Raw genomic sequence first — 16,396 nt, 5'->3', positions numbered from 1 at the left:
TTGTTCGTACTTGTGAAAGCCGTATCCGACGACTGCGCCGACGGTCATGCACGCTGCGTGAAGTTGCGGTCCTAAATTCGAAGAACGAGTCTAAAAGGGGAGCCCATCTCCTTTTGTGACTGCCTACTTCGCCACATTGGATATCTTCGAATTAGATTGCTCCAACAGGCGGTGAATAAGCCACCGGCCGTGCAAAACAGCCAAGTTCGAAGCATTTTTGGGTCAAGCGGTATACGGGAAACGATGACGTCGGACTCACGTGCCACGTGAAAATCATGATGCTCGACGTTTTGCTAGTGTGTCTCGTCGTAGCGGCAGGCGTATCGTCGCATCCACAATGCTTGGATTTTCTTCCTCCCTTTGCGTCATCCCGCCCGTTGACTCTCTGTGACCAATACGCCGATTTCGGTTGCTGTTCGCTCTCTCGCGACACCGTCCTCCACAAAACATCGACGAACGACACGGATCTACAAGCGGCGCTCGCCAGCGACGGCAACGGCAAGTGCACCGAATACTGGCGCAACGTCACGTGCCTCCAATGCTCCCCGTACGCCGCTCATTTGTACGACGCCGAAGGAACGGGAACACCTCGTCAATATCCGGGTCTCTGCACGTCCTACTGCACCGATCTCTTCGCCAACTGCCCCAACTTAGCCCGATTCATCGCCAAACCGAATCAACCTCAAAACGCCGAAGAATTCTGCGAATTAACTCGTCTTTCCGACGCGAGTTACTGCTATCCGGGCGTACTCGACGTCGACACGTCGGGCCCAACCCGGAAGCGGGGCGATTTGGGCTGCGTGTGCGTCCGGGAAGTGATCGACGGTCTGCGCAATCCCGTCGTGCTAACGCACGCGGGCGACGGTTCGAATCGACTTTTCATCGCCGAACAAGTGGGCGTCGTCTACGTTCATCTCTCGAACGGATCGATTCTGAGCGAACCCTTTATGGACATTCAAACGAAAATATTAACGAGTTCGCGTCGCGGCGACGAGAGAGGATTTCTCGGCATGGCCTTTCATCCCAATCATTCGACGAACGGTCACGTGTTTGTCTACTATTCGACGTACGATTTGGATTCGAATCACGTGATAAGAGTGGCTAGGTATTCGATCGAGAAGGAGAATCCCAATAAGGTAATAGACTCACTTACAGTTACTTATTAATTAATTAATAATTATTTTGAATAAGGTTAATAGACTCGCTTATTTATTAATTTTTAATTATTTTGAATATGCAGATTGATCATCTTTCGGAGAAGACTATAATCGAAGTTTCTCAGCCAGCCGGAAATCACAACGGCGGCGAGATTCTCTTCGGTTTCGATGGCTATCTTTACCTGTTTCTCGGCGACGGAGGAAAGGGCGGAGATCCTTGGGGCTCCATTGGAAATGGACTAGACAAGTATCAGGAACCTAGGCTATATATATAAATCATATATTCTCCCCCTTTAGATCGACTCTTCTCGGTTCTGTGCTTCGTCTCGACGTAGATTCGAATCCGGATGTTCCCTATACAATTCCACCTGATAATCCCTTCATAGACGAACCCAATTCTCGAGCCGAAATCTACGCGTACGGCCTACGAAATCCGTGGCGATGCGCGCTAGATTCCGGCGATCGAGAAACGGGACGCGGTCGCGGTCGAATATTCTGCGGCGACGTGGGACAAAATCGGTACGAGGAAGTGGATATAATAGTCAAGGGAGGTAATCACGGATGGAGAGCGAAAGAGGGGCTCGCCTGTTACGATTCTACGCTTTGTTCGCAATACAGTGAGTTGCGCGCGATTGGGATGCGCGACGGATCGTGTACATATTTATTTATTTTTTTTGAAGGTAATGCGATTTCTCCTATTCACGTGTATGATCACAGTGTTGGAAAATCCGTGACGGGCGGGTTCGTCTATCGAGGTTGCGCCTTTCCGAATTTGTACGGGAAATACATTTTTGGAGATTACACGAGCGGGTGCGCCCGTTCAATTGAGAAAATATATATGTCTTTTTATTTATACCTCTAGTCGGCTTTTTGGGTTGACTGAAGGCGACGATGGAAAATGGATGTCCGAGGATTTCTGCCTCGGAGACGAAACCGTATGTAATACAGGATTAGTTGGCTCGTTTCCAAAGAACATTTTGTCGTTCGGAGAAGACGAATCCGGTAGGGGAGAAAAGTCGTCGCCCTATTGGATAATCCCCCAATAGCAATATTTTCGCAGGCGAATTGTATTTGCTTGCGACGGACTACGCGTCGCCCTCACACAAAGGCGGCAAAGTCTACCAACTCGTCGATCCGGCAAGGTAAATAATTAATTACTAACCCGTGGGGAGGGGGCGAAAGGTTCTCGAACTCTATAGACGAAACGATCCTTCTCAGTGCGACGAAAGCGACCTAACCTATCCGGAAACGCAACCAGGTGCGTAACGTGGGGAGCCCTTTTATTCAAAACACGCAAAAAAGCGGGGGTAGATGATGCATTAGGAAACTAATAGCATCCTCGTCCTTAGACGGAAGTAGGGTGGACGATACATTCGTTAGTCGTCCGGACAATACAGCTGGTTAGTTTCCCCACGCGTCCTCCCTCTCTCGTTGAGGTTAGTATTGCGGTTTTTAGTTGATGGCGATGTTGAACACCGACCGCTTCTCGCGCTCCTTTTACTGGCGGTTTTGCTGCAATATCTCATAACTGTCTAGTCAACGAGACAGACTATCTGTTTAAGTGATCTTATTCGGACTGAGAATTTTGTATTTTGAGGCTAGATCGATCGATATTTTTACTTGCTTTGGCTTGGTGGAGAGAGATCAACGAGCATGCATGGCTTCTTCGATCAACCCCCCTCCCCTTGCGTAGGCCCCACGGACAGCGCGGCTTTTCATCATATTCATGCTTCGTAGAACGAACCAAACAAAGTCATACAAACGCCATGTAAAAATTATTTTCGAGGCGAAAAGGCGAGTCCCAGAACCGTATCCTTGGCACCAAGTGACACCTTGTTCCCTAAATAAATTACGAGGGTCAGTCCAAGTCAGTCGAGGATATCATATGATATCAGATGACGATGACTCACTGTAAGACATTTGTCCAGGTTCCTTGTACCAGTACGTGTATCCGAGCTTGGCTCGCTCGTAGTAGGCGGACGGCGGAACGCTGCGCGTTCGTCGCCGTTCGTCAGGACGCGCGACCAACGACGGATTGTGCAGGCGCTGATCAATTAATGAATTAAATATTGGATCGCCTATTGGAGCGACGGTTCCGCCGCGGAACTGAATCAGTTCAAGCGGCCCGGCGCCAGACGTATTTCCTCCCTCCGAGAGGGTTTTCTTTTCTGATAGAATTGACCGTATGGCGTCACGGTGCTTTGGAGCTCCGTTCTCATGGAGATAGGCTTACTGTTTTGGCACGGTCTGCAGAAAGCGATTGTGTGTCCCGTCGGAAGTTTAGTTACTGCGTAGGACTTCACAGGAGAAAACCCTCTCTACTTAGGCCTTTTTTCTCAGTTTATTTACCCTTACCTTGGATTTCTGCTTTGCCCAGTGATCCGTCTTTCGCACGGCTACCGGCTCGTGGCGCGACCAGTAGGAAAACCTAGAGTGGTATAAGGCGTTTATTTTGGTTGGAAGAACAAGTGCGTCTAGTTCTTTGTTTTGTTGCCCGTCTCCCGGTCTTACTTGAGGGTGTTGCGGTCCGATATAGGCATCACAGTCGCGGATGTCATTGTCTTGTGCTCCGTGGCTGCAGCCGGCTGCTAGTCAACAAAACACGCCCCCGCTCTGGCTCTCTGGCAACGGCCCGGGCTACTTTCTCCGCGCCTCTGTGTGGTCGAACGTTTTTCAGTCTGACGTTTGGCATTATAATGGCTCTGCTTTCGCGATAGTGCACGATAAGAGGCGACACGGACCGGCTTTCCCGTGGGATATGCTACAGTTTAGTGGACAGATTATTCTATTAGAGTAGGGTCTTTAGACCATCTGGAACCGCTTCCCCCAATGCAATTCGCGTCCGTACGATCACTCGACCACCCGCAAGATAACGGTGCCCAGCAGGTTGAAGGACGAACAATGGTCGGTTGTGGTCGTCGGTTTCGACGCATGTTTAGGCAAAATTAATGCGTTCAGGTGTGCAGAGAGTGTCAATATTAACTAACTATCAATCAATTCGTGTTTCTCAAATCGCCCCTCTCCAAAGCGACTTCCCCTCTGTTTCTCTCACGCTTTCTGTTGTGTTATCTTTATGGCTTTGGGGCCGACCGTAGGCACTTGATTAGAAGATCCACGCCCATCGATAAATGCGTAGGCGCCTCAAGCGCATTACTATGGTTTTCATTACAAAGCCGTCCAATCACGGCCTAGTTCTACAAACAATTATGTAAAATAAGATTAGCCTTCGACGTCTTCTGAGAAGGCTCCTCCTCCCCTGAATCCCCATTGGTTGGCTTTATTGACTTGCCCACGGCCATCCTTACTTCTCACGCTGTTTATCACCGAGAACAATCAGTACACCCTTCGACGAGCTGTCTCTCGATCGTCGTTTCGTCGTCGTCTTGCTTCATCGTTTGGGCTTAGGACTGCAGCCGCCGCGATGGTGCTGTCACGAAGCCACGTCGTCACCGTCTTCGTCCTATTGACGAAAATCAGCTCAATCCTCGCTACTCCGTCGTTCGAGATCGAAGAGGGCCGCCCTGCCAACACCCTCGTCGTCGATTTATCAACCTCAAAACTATCTGATTTTTCGAGCAGTCCTTCTTTGCCTAACTGCAGCGTTCAAGCGTGCTCTTACGCGCTCGCGTCCCCGTCGCCCGACGTGTCGAAGTACTTCGATTTGGGTTCGCAAAGCGGTCGAATTACAACGAAGCAGGTGTTCGATCGCGAGTCCTTCCTACCCACTCTGAACAATATCGTTCAATTCACCATCAATTTCATCGCGACGAACACGCAGGGCGGTTTCGCCTACGGATCGCTCCTGGTCACGATAGGGGACGTGAACGACAACGCGCCCGCCTTCGCCGACGCCGTCGAATCGCTGAAAATCAGCGAAGCGTTCTTCGAGAAAGCCAATTCGAAGCTCTCCATCGCCGCGGCGATGGACTTGGACGCCGGCGAGAACGGAACGCTCACCTACGCAATCGAATCGGGCAACGTGAACGATACGTTCACTCTCGGCGTCGACGCGTCGACCGGCATCCCCTATCTCACGACGACGAGGAGTTTGGATAGGGAAACGATGCCGCATTACTGTCTAAACGTTTCGGCGCACGACAATCCGGCGAACGCGGCGCTTCGACGCTCGGGTTCGCATATCGTCGACATTCGCCTTCTCGACACCAACGATAACGGGCCCCGTTTCGACAATAAGACCTATTCGTTTCGATTGAACGAAAACGCGCCAAGCGGGATGCGAGTTGGACAGGTGAGTGGAGGAGGACGTCTCGCGCGTGTCTTCGTGTGGGAGTTGAGTCTGTTTCGAGCGTGCTAGCCATCTGTGTGGCCCGACGTTTTCGTGCGAACAAAATATCTGTACGCGTGACCCTGTTTTGGGGGGCCCCCGCGCGAGCAGTCGTAACTTGTTCGCGACCATAGTATGGTCGCCTAAATCGAGCTAATAACAAACACGGAAGCGGCTTTGATGCCATTCGTTGATTCGATAAAGACGAAAGACCGCGAAGCCCATTAGGGAACTTAGTTGGCAGCTGTCGAAAAAAAAAGCGCCGATTAATGTTTAATTCTCTTTTCCCCTTAGGTTCTCGCTAGCGATCCGGACGCGGGCCCCAACGGTCACGTCACCTATCGACTGACGAACTCGTACGGCCGTCCGGAAACCCACTTCGTAATCGACAATCAAACGGGTCTCATACGAACGACGTCCGACGCGTTCGACTACGAAGCGGAAGCGTCGTCGAAATACGAATTCTTCGTCAAGGCGAAGGACAATCCGAGCGATCAGGGCGAGAGTTCGTTCGAAACGGACATCATCGTGAGCGTTTTCATTCAGGACGTGAACGACGAAGCGCCGCGCATCGACTTGGTTCCAGTCATACAGAACTCCAACGTGACGCACGGATATCTACCGGAAGGATACGTCAGAGGTTTAGTCATCGTTCAGTTATCCCTCACCGATCCCGACACGGGGGACGCGCGCGGTTCTCACGTCGATTCTCACATGACTGGCGGCGACGGCTACTTCGCCTATCTTCCTCCGCCTCGCATCGACGAACTGGGCGAAATTATTATTAATAAGACGTTAGACCACGAGTCGCAGAACGAGTTCACGTTGACTATCGTCGCCGCGGATCGCGGCGATCCTCCCCTTTCGTCGAGCTCCGTTTTCAACGTCATAATTCAAGATCGCAACGACGTCGCTCCGCGATTCGATCAGGTGACCTATTCGGCGAGCGTCGCCGAGAGCGAAGGAGCCGGCGTGTCCGTCGTCAAGGTGACGGCTCTAGATGTCGATAAAGATAGTCGGCTGAGGTATTCCATCAATTCCGTTCATCCGTCTTCATTTGCAAAGGCATTCGCTATTAATGAATCGTCGGGACTGCTAACGACTCTAATGAGTTTGGATCGAGAACTGGCTTCTATAGTACGAGTCGAAGTGCGAGTCTCCGACGGACTGCACGTCGCCTATGCCAACGTGTCCATAACTGTTCTCGACGTCAATGATCACGTGCCGGTTTTCCAAAAGAATTTATATGTTTTCGAGGTGCCGGAAGCGCAGGCGAATGCCGTCGTGGGTCAAGTGAAAGCGACGGACGCGGACGACGGCGTATTCAGCGACATAGAATATTTGCTGAAGAACGCGGGCGCTGTGCGCTTCAGCGTAAACAGAGCATCGGGCGTGATAACGACAAAAGGCACTTTAGACTACGAAGGCGATCGGCAATACAACATAACAATTATTGCGCAAAACAAAGGCGATGCGACGATGAAGTCGGAGGTCCGAGTGACGGTGAACGTTCAAGATGTAAATGACAATGAGCCGAGTTTTCACTACAACGCGGCGGACATGTTTTTCTTCCAAGTCGACAAATTGACGGAGTTGAATAAGGAGGTGTTCGTCGTGTCGGCCGACGATCCGGACACGGGCGCCGGCGGCGTCATTTCCTATCATCTGATCAGCGCCGCCGACAACGACAACAACGCCGCGTCGACTCGGTGGCTCAGCATGAAGTCGGACACGGGCGCTATCACGGTCGTTCATAATCTTAATCACTTCAAAACGGGCAACTATTCCTTTGTCGTTCGAGCTGAGGACGGCAGTGGGAATCTTGCCAATGCCGATCTCATTGTCGAGATATCTCAAACCGGCGTTGATCCGGGAGGCGATTCCGTCGACGACCCACCATCGAACGCGTTTGGAAATACGCTTATAATTTTAATCGTTGCCCTGGTCGTTCTCGTTGTCGTTCTTTTTCTCGCCGTTCTACTCTTCCTTTTCCGACAGAGAGCTCGGGATTGGATTCTCCAGAAGGACGTCGAGCGCGGCGGCGCTAGCAACAAGAACGGCGGCGTCGAACTGAAAAGCGCTCGAAGAAAGTCGAGCTCTCGCGTGCAATTTGCCATCGACGATCTCGTGACGGTCAACGAATACGTCAAAGATCCGGTCAAGGAATCGGACGAGCCGATGACGCCGCGCTACGATCCTGACGGCGAGGATAAAGCTGAAAAAGAAGCGGAAGGAACGCGGAAGCCCGTCGTCGCCGCGACGATTGTGCCTCGCTACTCGGCACGATCGCGAAAGCCTATACAGAATGAGGAATCGGCTGTGCTAGACAAGGATGCTGAGGTCGGATCAGATTCAGATTCTACGGCAGATAGTGGGCTTGCGACGTGCGATAGCGTAACTACTCCGTCTGTGTCGTCGACACGTGGATTATTACCCAGTAATAGTGGGTCTCGGCATGACGCCAATGGACAACTAGCAACACCTCTTTAGTGAGAAATTACATGGAACATTTTTTAAAAACATTTTTTGTAGATAGTTTGTAGTTTTCAGTTATTAGCTGGCAGTGCGCAGCTAGCCTTCCTCCCGTTTTGTAGTCTTAGCTTTTTTACACTTCGAAATTAATTTTTAGTACAGGTGCAGGTAAATACAGTGTAACATTGATGGGTATAAATAGTCTCGCGTGCTCTTCTGCAATGAATGGACTGCGAATGCCCCGGACGACAGATTTCGTTTTCTTTACATGGCAGCTTCCAAACGAGACAATATCGACGCGAAGAGGACGGAAGACGTCGCCGAATGTGCCGACGCTTCGTGCCACGACCCCGTAGTGGGTCGAAGTCAGTTCTGCAAGCGTCATCGCGACAAACAGTACAAGGAAAGGCACAGGAAGAGAAAGAAGACACAGGCGGTCGGGCAGACGTCTCGAAGTCGAAGCCTAGCGTGCAACAGAACTGTCGTTTAGGAAGGAAAAGGAGAAAGCGACGTGGCAGACATGCAAGAAGCAAAAAGAAAATTAGCCGAAAAAGTTCACGGATCGTCGAGCTCGTCATCGGACCCTTCGTACAAAGACATGCTCTATCCCGTCCTAGCAGAAAAACGCCAAGTAACGAGCGTGAAGGCCCCCTCAAATATTTTATTATTATTATTAGAAATTGCTTGACTCTATGAACGTGACCGAATTTCTCAAACGAAAACAGGACGAATTAAAAAAAGGAACTCTAGTCGATCTAACAGAATCATCCGGTGCAAGTGGAGGTCACAATCTAAGCGGCAGCAGCAACGACACTCTCGAGACGGAAGAGAGCGATCCTGTCGACACGTCGACGAGTCTCAGTTCAGGAAACGAAACGTCGTTGAACGCGTCGACGGGCGTAGGAATAGGAGACGAACACAATAGTAGCGATTCGCGAACTCTCTCCGGCTATCAAGCGTCGGGCAGTTCGGAAATTACGAGTAGCGGAACGAGCGACACGTGCCACGTACGAGCTCGATCGATCGATCGAGAAACGTGTGCTAGAACTCGAGAACGAATAGAAAAAACGTAAGCAAAAAAGACATCCTAATATATATAGCTAGGTTATACGATTCAAACGTTCTAAGAGTCAAATTCCCTAATGGCTTTCTTGAGAGAGTCAACCCACTCGCGTTCCAATAGACGATTTTTCTTTGGAAGGTGATATAATTTCGCGAACGATTCGGGACGCGGAACGGGCAGTCCCGCTTTTTCTACGACGTCAGGAAACTTAGCCGGGGTTGCCGTCGCTAGACAGACGATGGGAGGCAGGGGTCCCCCATTGGGAAACAAGCGTTTCTGCGCCGCTGGAGTAGCGAGAAATCGATCCATCGCGTAGAGAGCGGTCGCCGTGTGAGGACAGGGAAGATACGCGTGATCGGCGTGATACCTCCTCATCGTTTCGAGTATGTTCTCCTGAGAGACGCTATGACTCCATATTTGGCTTTGTAGACTTTGGACTTGATCCTGTTCCAGTTCGAGACCACCTGTTGTTTCAAGTTGACTCATCTGCTTTCGTATGATAGTGCCGGCGTCATTGGAATGGAAATAGAGAAGCCGTTCGATGTTATACGGAAGATTTCCGTCCATTGCGCATGCATACGTTGGAATGATGTCACCCGACGTATCGATCGTACCCTCCTCAATAGCCCTAAATAACAATAACGCAACGTGATCACGTGTTCTATTTAGAAACAAACCGCGTCGCCGTATCGTTTTCATTCGTCGCGAGAAGAAACTTAAGCGGAAGACCCATTCTGGTTGCTATGGTACCGGTAACAATGTGTCCACCACCGCCCGTCGGTATGGCAACCAATACCTCGTCGCCAACATCGACGCAAGTTTTCAAATAGATATAGAAAAAGTGGGCTATTTGACAGACGAGTCGTCCAACATTGATCGAACTGAAACTACCAAGCGATTGCTCGCGTCCGAATTCTTCGTCACAGAACAACGTCTTCACGACGCCGTCGATCTCGTCGCTCGTGCCGTCGACGCGAAACACTTTGACGTTCGGCGCGTCGACGGTCGCCATTTGAAGTTCCTGGATGTCGCTTATTTTTCCCGCCGGATACATGACGACGATGCGCACGCGCGTGCCGCCGAGAACGCTGCGTATCGCCGCGCTTCCCGTATCGCCTGTCGTCGAGTTGAGAATCGTTACGCGCCTGCGCGTCGTTTCGAGATGATTCTCGACGATTTTTCCGTATACGCTCAGCGCGACGTCTTTGAATGAACCCGTCGGTCCGTGGAAGAGTTCTGCGACGTGGGCGTGGCCCGCGCGGACGACGGGTATGACGTCAGGATGGGCGAACGAGTCGAACGCTTTGCTGATCGTCTCTATGAGGAGAAATTGAGGAGTTTTTCGATGCTTTCGGTTGCTTTTTGCTCGCCTTCGAACGTTGCGTGCGGTAGTTCGTCTTCTGTGAAGTAGCAACGTAGTATTTTCTTGCAGATTTCGGGGTGGCTCAAGTTCTTCCACGTTTTTAGCGTCTCGAGTGGAATTGCGGGAACGCTGGCAGGAACAAAGAGCCCGCCATCGGGCGCGTAACCGCATAAAAGGACGTCATTCCATGTGGCGGCAGGACCCCGATTCTGACGCGTACTGACGAAAGTCGCCATGGAGAGAAAAAACGCGGAGTACAACACTGTAAGCTGGAGTAGTGACGTATAGGGCAGTGACGTTGTTTGAATTAGACGCATGCGTAGCCTAAGATGGCGTCTCAGTCTTCTCTCGACGCCTCGTTGAGCGAAAAGGGGTGGGAAATCCACTTCAGCAAGTCGCAAAATCGCAACTACTACTTCAACAAGCACACGGGAAAGTCGGTGTGGCACTTCGAAGAGCTCGAACGACTCGAAGGAAGCCAAAGTCCCGATAACGACATCTCGTCGCCGGCGAAAAAAATCAAAGAGGAGACGGACGAAAGCGAGGCACCCGAAACAATTCAATTCGTAGCGAAAACGAAGCCCAACGTGACGTGCCACGCCATGGCAGACGAAATAATTCGAAAAGCCGATCCCCAAGTCCTAGAAGCTCACCGGTCCTCCGACTAATACAGAAAAGAAATGCGAAAAAATCAATTTTAGTTTCTTTTAGATTACTGTGGGACATTGACACTTGCAGCAATGCCGTTATCGACATAGACGCCTGCTTTGAAGAACAACGCCACTTCCGGCATTTATTGCCACCTCATCCGGATATTGAAGTTCAACGAGCGACTGCCGCTGTTCAATTGAGACACAAATACGCCGAATTGTGCAAATCGAGAATAGGTACAGCAATTAAAAAATATATACTAATTACTTAATTTTTCTATAAAGGTATTGATGAACCACGTGAGTCGTTTAATCGATGGATTTTGGAACGCAAAGTGATTGGCTGTCACGGCGATCCCTTTTTCCCCGCGCTAACCGAATCGCCCGTCTCCACGACGATGTTACGGGAACTCAGCGGCAACTTGCCGGCGCGACTCAAAGAACCGCGAACGATTCTGGACGCGAAACGAAATCTAATCGCCTACGCGGATGCGGCGAAGAAATTGGTGGAACGAAAAGGCGGAAATATGAAACAGAGAAAGATAATAAAGTGGAGCACGGAAGAGGCGTTCCAGTGGATTAGAAGATCGCAGAGTTACACAAAGGAAGACTTTATGGTATAGTCATTAGAGAGACTAGTATAGTTGTATAGTTGTTAGACCAAGGCCTTGTTGAGGAATCTTATAGATTATAGGAAGATAAGTATTTCTATAATTGTAAAGCCAAGGTTTTGTTGAGGAATCTTATAGATTAATAATATTTCTATAGTTGTTAGACCAAAGCTTTGTTGAGGAATCTTATAGATAAATATTTATTATAGGATCATCTCGAGCATATAAAGAAGCAGTGCGGACCGTTGCTTCAGGAGCTCATGGAGCCGTGCGTCAAGGAAGTCTGCGGCAGAATGTGCGAATTGGCCGATCAAGAGGGAAAGAAAATCGTCGCGAATCATCGTAAACTGTTTCAACTTTCGCCCGACAGTCCGTCGTCGTCGTCGCTAATTGAAACGGGAAAGAATCGCGCTTACAAGCGAGACGTTTACCGGTTGAATTCGACGTCATGCGCGGAAGCGTACCGGGAACCCGAACACTCGGGACCCTGTTATCAGATTAAATTAAATCGCTCGCTTCCGTGCTCACTTCCGCTTGTGAGCGTCGCAAAGAGTGGCAATCTCGTGCACTTGGCCTATGGCAATATTAGTCATTTAATACATCAACTATACTTTGATAAATTGGTATGTATTGTACATATATTATTTTTGGAAATAGACGTTGTATTTATCTGTCTATGTAGGAGATGTTGTATCGAATTCATTGCTCCGAAGACGAAGATCTGATGGAATTCGACACGAGAGTGTGGTGTCTTCTGACAAGATATAAGGCACGAGATTTAATTATAGCAAATTGATATGTAGTTTGATACGGTATTCCATAGTGTCTCTTTGGGATTCATCCTCTCGAAGGCGCGTCCTTTCAATGTTCGCTTCCCGTCGCCGTCTTCAAAATGTTGCAAGCTCAATTTGACGTCACCATGGAGTTGTGCGCGTCTCCCTTTAATTGTTATTTCCGTCAATATTGTTCGGCGTTTGCGGACACGGACGGATATTTTGGCTCAAGAGGGTATACGAAGAAAATAATGGGGAGGGGTTATTTTAATTAATTATTTAATTAAAGGCCGTTTTTTCAATTCTACCCCGTGGGTGGATCTTTTCAAATTAATCCTCCTTTCGAGGAGGAATTCATGGAGGCAATGGTCGATCACGTCGAGGTAGAAATAAATAAATAAATTAATAAATACGTACGCAATTTAAAAAATTCAGGCATTGCTTGGCTCAAGCCGCCTTCCTCTATCTTTCATAATCTTTCTCCCGGATTGGCGTGATCCTCCCACTTCCGCGTTGACGCGACTGGAAAGTAGCAGGTGATATATTAATAATTAATCGGTAATTAGGGTATGAAACACGTGATACAGATACAAGAGAAAGCAACTCTTGCTTCCTCGCGGAGAACATTATTATCGCGTTGGTTTCCAACACGAAGTCAAACCGTTCGTTGGGCAATATTAATTTGAATTAATTAAATTCGACTTCATGTTTTCTTAGGGAGGACCTGCACTTCCGGGCGTACTGCGGAACGCTGATATTCTTTTTGCAAAACGATGCCGGTTTCGATAAGTGGGGGCCCACCGAAGATCGCGTTGCCATGGTCGCAAGAATTTGCACGGAGAATCCCAAGCAGAATTGAGTGTATTATCTTACAAGAGGCATAGATAAAAAATAGAGACACAGAAAAGGAGGGAGAGAGGGAAAAGAGTATTAACAATATCAACATGTGGGGTAACTGCACATGGGACACTTCATGAGTCCCGCTTCGTTGCACGCCGTGCATCTCAGCATGGCAAAATTGTTTCTTACGCCTTTTTTACTTCCAGAACATTGCGTGCACGAAATAAACTTGTGGCCGCCGCACATTTCGCACACGTGACTCGGATCAATGTGCTAGAAGGGAAGAGAGAGAGAAAGAGAGAACAAGTGAGTAAACAGAAAGCACATCTAATTAATTTGGGCTCCAACCCAAATGCAATATATATTTATCTATTATTATTATTAGTTCTCACTTCAAAATCAGCGAGTAGCTGCTTTAGTTCTCCCGTTTCATTGAGCTGCTCTAGTTTTTCTGCACCCTTATAAATAAATAGATAAATTAGTTAATTAACATTGGCTTAAATAATTAATTGTTTAATACCCCCATTAGTTGGCCGTTGATAAAGACTTGGGGCACAGATACAGCTTGGGTCTCTAGTCGCTCTTCCAGTTCAGATTGATAGTGTGCATTCATAAATATGTCGCGTTCCTCCACTTGAAGCATCATATTTTGAAAGAGTCGTTTCACGTAGGCACACTGTTCCATTGTGTCTCGCACCGCTTTCATGCTCGTCGTGTAGACAACGATCTTTCCGTTTTCTGTCGCGACGTACTGATAATAGATATATAGTTTCATTTTTATACGGGTTCGCTTTGCGGGCGGAGTCGTTGGACACGCCTACTTTACCTTCTTTGCGCTTTCGCTTTGTTTTCTGTTGCCCTCGTAGTTTGCAATGCCGGCGCGAACGCGATTTTTTACTCCCCGTATTGTTCCCGTTCGACTGACGATGTTTTTTTCGCGTATTTGACCCGGACTGCCCAAATCGCGTTTGCCCACGTAACTCAATCGCGTCATCTCGTCGTCTTCCTCTTCGGCTGCCAAATCGTCGTCTCGCACGTCACTCATCTTCCAAAGAGAGGACTCGAATCAAAAAACAGATGTAACAAGTTTCGGAAGTGGGAAAGAGGAGGAGCCCAACACGTGACGTGAGAGAGAGAAGTGTCGCTTCGCGTGCGTTAAGTACGCCCGTTTACCGACGAGAGATGGCGTCGGCGGCCCCGGCGGCGACGGCGGCCAGCTCTCAGGCAAAGATTCGCTACGCAGTGGACACAGAGAAGTCGGTTCTCATAGACAACTTCGAAAGACGAGGCTGGGTTCGCTATTCGGATCAAGAAGGCAAGAAAATCGAACGAACGCTTTCTCTAGTAGAGAAAAACTATTTAGACAGTGGCAGCGGCAGCTGGAACTTTTACTGGTACATTCCAAAAATTCATGAATTTTAATTTAATTAAATATTTAATTAAAGGGCTAGTGTGCATACTGTGAGAGCCATGTTTGGTCTCGATTCAGTTCGTCTTGCTGACGATCAGTTAGTTCATTGTTTTGGGGGGGCTAATTAGTTGCAATAGAAATTTTCTTTAAAGAATTGTTAACCACTTTCCGAATCACTACGAACTGACTCGAAAAGATTTGATGGTGAAAAATATTAAGAGATATCGTAAGGAATTGGAAAAGGAAGGAAACCCGTTGGCCGAAAAAGACGAAACGGGGCGATACGTACATTTGGGTGCACTTATAAGGATCGTGTGTATAATTTTAATTAAACAATTTGTAATTTAGATTTTGTTCCCTTGACAATTCTGCTACCGGCCGACTATAACATCTTCCTAGAAGAATTTCGAAAGAATCCAAATAGTCCATGGATAATGAAGCCAACAGGAAAAGGCATAAATAAATAAATAAATAATCAAATCTTAATAAATTAGTCGATGTTACGTAACTAGCTCAGGGCATTGGCATTTTTATTGTCACAAAACTGTCGCAATTGAAAAAATGGGCTAGGGATGGAAAAGGAGGCGTGTATGTATGAAGACGCGTCAATATATTTATTATTTATTATAGTCTTGTACACTCAGGCCTTCGCATGTTCCCGCCAAAGACGCCTACATCATTCAACGATACTTAGAGGATCCTCTTCTGATTGGCGGAAAGAAATTCGATTTGCGTCTTTACGTTTTGGTGACGTCATATAGGCCACTCAAAGTTTACATGTAAGAAAGTTTAGAAATTTAATTAATTTTTTGAGAATTTATGTCGTTTTTTGCGAAGGGACGAATTAGGCTTTTGCCGTTTCTGCACCGTGAAGTACAACAGTAGTCTGAATGAGTTAGATAACATGTTTGTGCACTTGACCAACGTTTCCATACAAAAACACGGGGTAAATAAAAAGGGCCTATAGAGAAGACAGAGAGAGAGAGTGGTATACGCAACTTTTCGGATTAGGAGGAGTACAATGATAGTCACGGCGGAAAGTGGACTATACACAATTTCAAAATGTACGTTGAAGGAACGAGAGGAAAAGAAGTAAATATAGTATGTGTGCAGAACGAGTAGGAATTCTATTATCAGGCTTGCGATAAACTTTGGGATGACATTCATTGGCTGATCGTGCACTCTCTAAAAGCCGTTCAACCGGTCATGGCAAACGATAGGCATTGTTTTGAATGTTATGGTTATGATATAATGATCGATTCGGCTTTGAAACCTTGGCTTATTGAAGTACAGAGCTATTCCTAAATTAGGCATAATTATTGATTTCTTTTGTTAGGTTAACGCTTCCCCGTCGTTGACGTCTACCACTGTTGCTGATAGAGTTATGAAATTCTCGTTAATTAGTGATATTATTAATATCGTTATGCCACGTGGAGAAATTCCCGAGTAAATAACTTGATTGCCTTGATTTTAATACATGTAATAAGTTTTTGCTTAGACCTCGTTGGAATAAGGTTCCCGATAAAGAGGCGCTGGGAAATTTCTATTTATTGTTAGCAAGTTCTACTCATTTTTATTGTTTATTGATTTTTTCTCCCCAAGGTATGATGAAGAACTCGAAAGACGTCATTCTGCTGAACCCAGTACATCTCGCGCGGGTGCCTCGTCTCGTTTACAAGGCGCAAAAGACAAAAGAGCTCCTCACTGGAAATAAAATCTAAAAATTAAAAAATATTGCCGTATAAGGGATAATTCTGCGCGCGCTAACTTC

At 47.9% G+C, this 16,396-nt stretch overlaps 8 protein-coding genes across 11 annotated transcripts; 5 read left to right on the top strand and 3 right to left on the bottom strand.

The window, feature by feature from the left end:
* Positions 1-254: 254 nt before the first annotated feature.
* On the top strand, positions 255-2,809 carry LOC136195570 (HHIP-like protein 2). 2 transcript variants are annotated; one of them, XM_065984939.1, is made up of 9 exons: positions 255-1,136; positions 1,241-1,404; positions 1,455-1,774; positions 1,838-1,967; positions 2,020-2,159; positions 2,218-2,299; positions 2,357-2,415; positions 2,507-2,557; positions 2,614-2,809. In XM_065984939.1, the coding sequence occupies exons 1-9, from the start codon at positions 276-278 to the stop codon at positions 2,691-2,693; spliced, it is 1,887 nt and encodes a 628-aa protein (XP_065841011.1). In that variant the 5' UTR covers positions 255-275; the 3' UTR covers positions 2,694-2,809. The 2 variants fall into 2 exon arrangements, with proteins under 2 accessions (XP_065841011.1, XP_065841020.1); XM_065984948.1 differs by lacking the exon at positions 2,614-2,809 and having other exon boundaries at positions 2,469-2,523.
* A 51-nt stretch (positions 2,810-2,860) lies between these two features.
* On the bottom strand, positions 2,861-6,040 carry LOC136195670 (uncharacterized). Its single transcript, XM_065985077.1, has 5 exons — positions 3,669-6,040; positions 3,513-3,585; positions 3,391-3,454; positions 3,068-3,325; positions 2,861-2,997 (listed from the first exon to the last, which is right to left on the bottom strand). The coding sequence occupies exons 1-5, from the start codon at positions 3,713-3,715 to the stop codon at positions 2,933-2,935; spliced, it is 507 nt and encodes a 168-aa protein (XP_065841149.1). The 5' UTR covers positions 3,716-6,040; the 3' UTR covers positions 2,861-2,932.
* Positions 4,489-8,117, top strand: LOC136195540 (protocadherin-16-like). The gene is made up of 2 exons (XM_065984886.1): positions 4,489-5,406; positions 5,737-8,117. Exons 1-2 carry the CDS (start codon positions 4,579-4,581, stop codon positions 7,930-7,932), a joined length of 3,024 nt encoding a protein of 1,007 aa, XP_065840958.1. The 5' UTR covers positions 4,489-4,578; the 3' UTR covers positions 7,933-8,117.
* A 44-nt stretch (positions 8,118-8,161) lies between these two features.
* On the top strand, positions 8,162-9,313 carry LOC136195658 (uncharacterized). The gene is made up of 3 exons (XM_065985051.1): positions 8,162-8,350; positions 8,405-8,545; positions 8,592-9,313. Exons 1-3 carry the CDS (start codon positions 8,183-8,185, stop codon positions 8,985-8,987), a joined length of 705 nt encoding a protein of 234 aa, XP_065841123.1. The 5' UTR covers positions 8,162-8,182; the 3' UTR covers positions 8,988-9,313.
* LOC136195580 (threonine synthase-like 2) lies at positions 8,923-10,627 on the bottom strand. Its single transcript, XM_065984958.1, has 3 exons — positions 10,348-10,627; positions 9,655-10,294; positions 8,923-9,605 (listed from the first exon to the last, which is right to left on the bottom strand). Exons 1-3 carry the CDS (start codon positions 10,574-10,576, stop codon positions 9,038-9,040), a joined length of 1,437 nt encoding a protein of 478 aa, XP_065841030.1. The 5' UTR covers positions 10,577-10,627; the 3' UTR covers positions 8,923-9,037.
* Positions 9,856-13,699, top strand: LOC136195556 (mRNA (2'-O-methyladenosine-N(6)-)-methyltransferase-like). 3 transcript variants are annotated; one of them, XM_065984916.1, is made up of 13 exons: positions 9,856-10,604; positions 10,664-10,995; positions 11,052-11,227; positions 11,276-11,607; positions 11,811-12,224; positions 12,284-12,370; positions 12,425-12,609; positions 12,664-12,757; positions 12,810-12,910; positions 12,962-13,036; positions 13,092-13,325; positions 13,421-13,520; positions 13,600-13,696. In XM_065984916.1, the coding sequence occupies exons 1-11, from the start codon at positions 10,575-10,577 to the stop codon at positions 13,231-13,233; spliced, it is 1,968 nt and encodes a 655-aa protein (XP_065840988.1). In that variant the 5' UTR covers positions 9,856-10,574; the 3' UTR covers positions 13,234-13,325; positions 13,421-13,520; positions 13,600-13,696. The 3 variants fall into 3 exon arrangements, with proteins under 3 accessions (XP_065840988.1, XP_065840980.1, XP_065840997.1); XM_065984908.1 differs by having other exon boundaries at positions 13,092-13,520; positions 13,600-13,699; XM_065984925.1 differs by having other exon boundaries at positions 9,857-10,604; positions 10,652-10,995; positions 13,092-13,520; positions 13,600-13,698.
* On the bottom strand, positions 13,224-14,334 carry LOC136195664 (glutaredoxin domain-containing cysteine-rich protein CG12206-like). The gene is made up of 4 exons (XM_065985063.1): positions 14,041-14,334; positions 13,735-13,965; positions 13,607-13,672; positions 13,224-13,487 (listed from the first exon to the last, which is right to left on the bottom strand). Exons 1-4 carry the CDS (start codon positions 14,257-14,259, stop codon positions 13,314-13,316), a joined length of 690 nt encoding a protein of 229 aa, XP_065841135.1. The 5' UTR covers positions 14,260-14,334; the 3' UTR covers positions 13,224-13,313.
* LOC136195607 (polyglutamylase complex subunit TTLL1-like) lies at positions 14,038-16,386 on the top strand. Its single transcript, XM_065984995.1, has 13 exons — positions 14,038-14,529; positions 14,578-14,608; positions 14,660-14,722; positions 14,778-14,920; positions 14,974-15,078; positions 15,138-15,213; positions 15,270-15,404; positions 15,463-15,571; positions 15,637-15,717; positions 15,763-15,912; positions 15,962-16,071; positions 16,124-16,177; positions 16,228-16,386. Exons 1-13 carry the CDS (start codon positions 14,397-14,399, stop codon positions 16,337-16,339), a joined length of 1,302 nt encoding a protein of 433 aa, XP_065841067.1. The 5' UTR covers positions 14,038-14,396; the 3' UTR covers positions 16,340-16,386.
* Positions 16,387-16,396: the final 10 nt, after the last annotated feature.

The sequence above is a fragment of the Oscarella lobularis genome, chromosome 1 (genome assembly GCF_947507565.1).
Source record: "Oscarella lobularis chromosome 1, ooOscLobu1.1, whole genome shotgun sequence".
Lineage (NCBI taxonomy): Eukaryota > Metazoa > Porifera > Homoscleromorpha > Homosclerophorida > Oscarellidae > Oscarella > Oscarella lobularis.
Note: the sequence above shows the minus strand (reverse complement) of the source record. Positions and strands in the feature narration are given on the sequence as shown.